The 1,786-nt window shown below is 32.1% G+C and overlaps 1 protein-coding gene across 1 annotated transcript; it reads left to right on the top strand.

Annotated features, from left to right (window-relative positions):
• Positions 1-83: 83 nt before the first annotated feature.
• On the top strand, positions 84-1,573 carry LOC135803078 (lipase 3-like). The gene is made up of 3 exons (XM_065316700.1): positions 84-110; positions 170-377; positions 425-1,573. Exons 1-3 carry the CDS (start codon positions 84-86, stop codon positions 1,387-1,389), a joined length of 1,200 nt encoding a protein of 399 aa, XP_065172772.1. The 3' UTR covers positions 1,390-1,573.
• The last annotated feature ends 213 nt before the right edge of the window (positions 1,574-1,786 follow it).

Genomic DNA, 1,786 nt, shown 5'->3' with positions numbered 1-1,786 from the left:
TAAAAACCGTGGCTAAAAACGCTTATATTGCTGGTGTACAAACAACACACAATTATCTACAACTGAGTGTAACCGATAGAGAAATGCATAAATTAGCTGGTTATGATATAGTAAGTAATACGCATGCGCAAGATTATATTAACCTAACTTTACAACTCAAAACTTCCAGGCTGATTTTATTAGATACTATGGTTATCCATGTGAAACTCATGAAGTTATAACTGAAGATAAATACATTTTAACAATGCATCACATTCCACACGGAAAAAAATCCAAAATGGCGACTGAAAATTGTACTAAACCTGTGGTTTTCTTACAACATGGCATGTTTTCTTATTCTGGAGACTGGTTTATTTCAGGACCAGGAAAAGCTTTTGGTATAACCTTAAAAATTGTTAAAATTTAAATAATTTGTTATTTTTAGGTTTTATTCTTGCCGATGCAGGTTATGATGTGTGGGTAGGCAACGCGCGTGGCAATAAACACTCACGTGATCATCTCACATTGGATCCCAATATAGACTCAGCATTTTGGGATTTTTCCTTTCATGAAATTGGTTATTATGATATACCAGCAATGATTGATCATGTTTTGATGCATACGCAACAAGAACGTCTTTTCTACGTGGGTCATTCACAAGGAACCACTGTTTATTACGTTATGTTATCAGAACGTCCAGAATACAACGATAAAATCATCGCGCAATATAGTTTATCACCAATTGCTTTCGTCTCGCATCTTTTTGGTCCTATGCTACGGATGTTAACGTATTTTGAAAAAGTGATAAAATTCAGTGTTGATTTACTCAACATTCACGAACTTAAACACAATAATATTATTTTTAAATATTTCTTTCACAAATTCTGCTCGACCCACTTCGTACAAGAATTGTGCGCGAGGGAAATATTTTCTGTAACTGGTCATAACCCTAAAGAATTCAATATGACGTTATTTCCGGTTTTATTAGCGAATTATCCAGCTGGTTGCTCTATAAAACAACTTAAACATTTCTCGCAAGAAGTAAAAAGTGGTAACTTTGAACAATATGATTATGGTTATCTGGGGAATATGGTTAAGTATCATGATCATTTCCCGCCTAGTTATAAACTCAGCAATGTCAAAGCACCAATTTATTTATTCTGCAGTGGTAATGATTATCTTTCATCACTTAAAGATGTCAAACGTTTATATTGGTCATTACCAGATGGCAAGAAACATTTATGGAAAGTTGAAGACGAAATGTGGAATCATATTGATTATGTTTTTGGAATACACGCTAAAGATCTAGTTTATGATAAAATTATGAAAAGTATGAAAACATACCTAAAATATAATGATGACGATGATGATGATGATGATGATGGATTAAGTTTGTGTAAAGTGACTTAAGTCACTTCAGAAGAATTTGATTTGTTACCATGTTTTAAATTTAAAATTATTGTTTACTAGTCTTTGTAATGTTAAGCCTCGGCCATTTTGACATAATTGTTTTGTGACGTTTTAAAACTTTTAAGATTGGTGTTATTTCAAGTGTTGCGTTGAATTTATTGAATAAAACAAAAGTACAAATGAATTTATCACATGTTTATTATCAAAGGTCGCAAGTAAACTCAAAATTTTTGCATACACATTAAATTTTTATCAAGAAACAGATTCATTCATACCCACGATGCATTTTCTGATTTTAGCCTAACCAGCAATTTCTTTGTGTTAATGATAATGACGTTGATATCACATGACGCTTAACGGCTTCTTGCTCAGCAAAATAATGATTATAAATAGATGT

The sequence above is a fragment of the Atheta coriaria genome, unplaced genomic scaffold, assembly GCF_025399875.1.
Source record: "Atheta coriaria isolate IRGN ID8LTWV9N9 unplaced genomic scaffold, Caltech_Dcor_3.1 scaffold1327_size1786, whole genome shotgun sequence".
In the NCBI taxonomy this organism is placed as follows: domain Eukaryota; kingdom Metazoa; phylum Arthropoda; class Insecta; order Coleoptera; family Staphylinidae; genus Dalotia; species Dalotia coriaria.
The sequence above is the reverse complement of the archived record's forward strand: the minus strand, read 5'-3'. Positions and strand labels throughout refer to the sequence as shown.